At 63.8% G+C, this 716-nt stretch overlaps 1 protein-coding gene across 1 annotated transcript; it reads right to left on the bottom strand.

The window, feature by feature from the left end:
• Positions 1–115: 115 nt before the first annotated feature.
• On the bottom strand, positions 116–625 carry LOC104082994 (sorting nexin-11-like; the record flags this gene model as incomplete). Its single annotated transcript, XM_009586300.1, has 2 exons — positions 116–328; positions 527–625. Coding segments are annotated over 2 exons (312 nt in total), but the record flags the coding sequence as incomplete, so codon positions are not given.
• Between the last annotated feature and the right edge of the window lie 91 nt (positions 626–716).

Below are 716 nucleotides of genomic sequence, written 5' to 3' on the forward strand. Positions count from 1 at the left end.
CTGCCGGTAGCCAGGCCTGCTCCAGCCAGCACAGAGCAGCTCCAGGCACAGCAAGGGAGCTGGGGGCTGCCCCGCTGGTGGCACCCCCGGGTGGGTCCTTCCCTGCCTGCGTTACCTGCCGTGCAGGTCCCCTCCCGGCAGCAGCGCGGGGCGGCTCTCTTCCTCCTGCACCCAGCCGCAGTTGGACATGGCGTAGTGGAGGATGGCTTCTGTCACTGTCTGCGAACCCTGGCCTTGCACGCACACCTCTATCTCGGGTACCGAGAGCTGGCTCTGCAGGAAAAGGTGCAGCCGGCTGTCGGAGAGGAGGACCACGTTCTGCACAACCCTGTGCACAGAGAGAGGAGGGTGAGTGAGGCAGGCACCCGGGAGCACAGCGCACGCCGAGCCCTGCCCCACCAACACCTCATGTGCCCCACACCACCAGCATCAACAGCTCTACTGCTACCTCACAGCCAGCATCTTCTAAGCAAGACTGGAGCAGCATGTCCTCTCCCTCCATCCAGCCCTCAAGTGGTCTACTCACTTCTCCAGGAACTGCTGCAGCCCCTGTCTCCGCTTCTCGATGAACTCATCTGTGCTGCCCACAAAGAAGGTGGATTTCCCGGGCAGCTCTGGGACAGGCCTGCAGGCACAGAGCAGAGGCAGCCGTTCAGGGTCAGATCACCCCAGTGCCAGAGCAAGGAGACATGGGGGCACCGTGGCAGCAGCAGCCA

This window comes from Fulmarus glacialis, unplaced genomic scaffold (genome assembly GCF_000690835.1).
Source record: "Fulmarus glacialis isolate BGI_N327 unplaced genomic scaffold, ASM69083v1 C13538867, whole genome shotgun sequence".
Lineage (NCBI taxonomy): Eukaryota > Metazoa > Chordata > Aves > Procellariiformes > Procellariidae > Fulmarus > Fulmarus glacialis.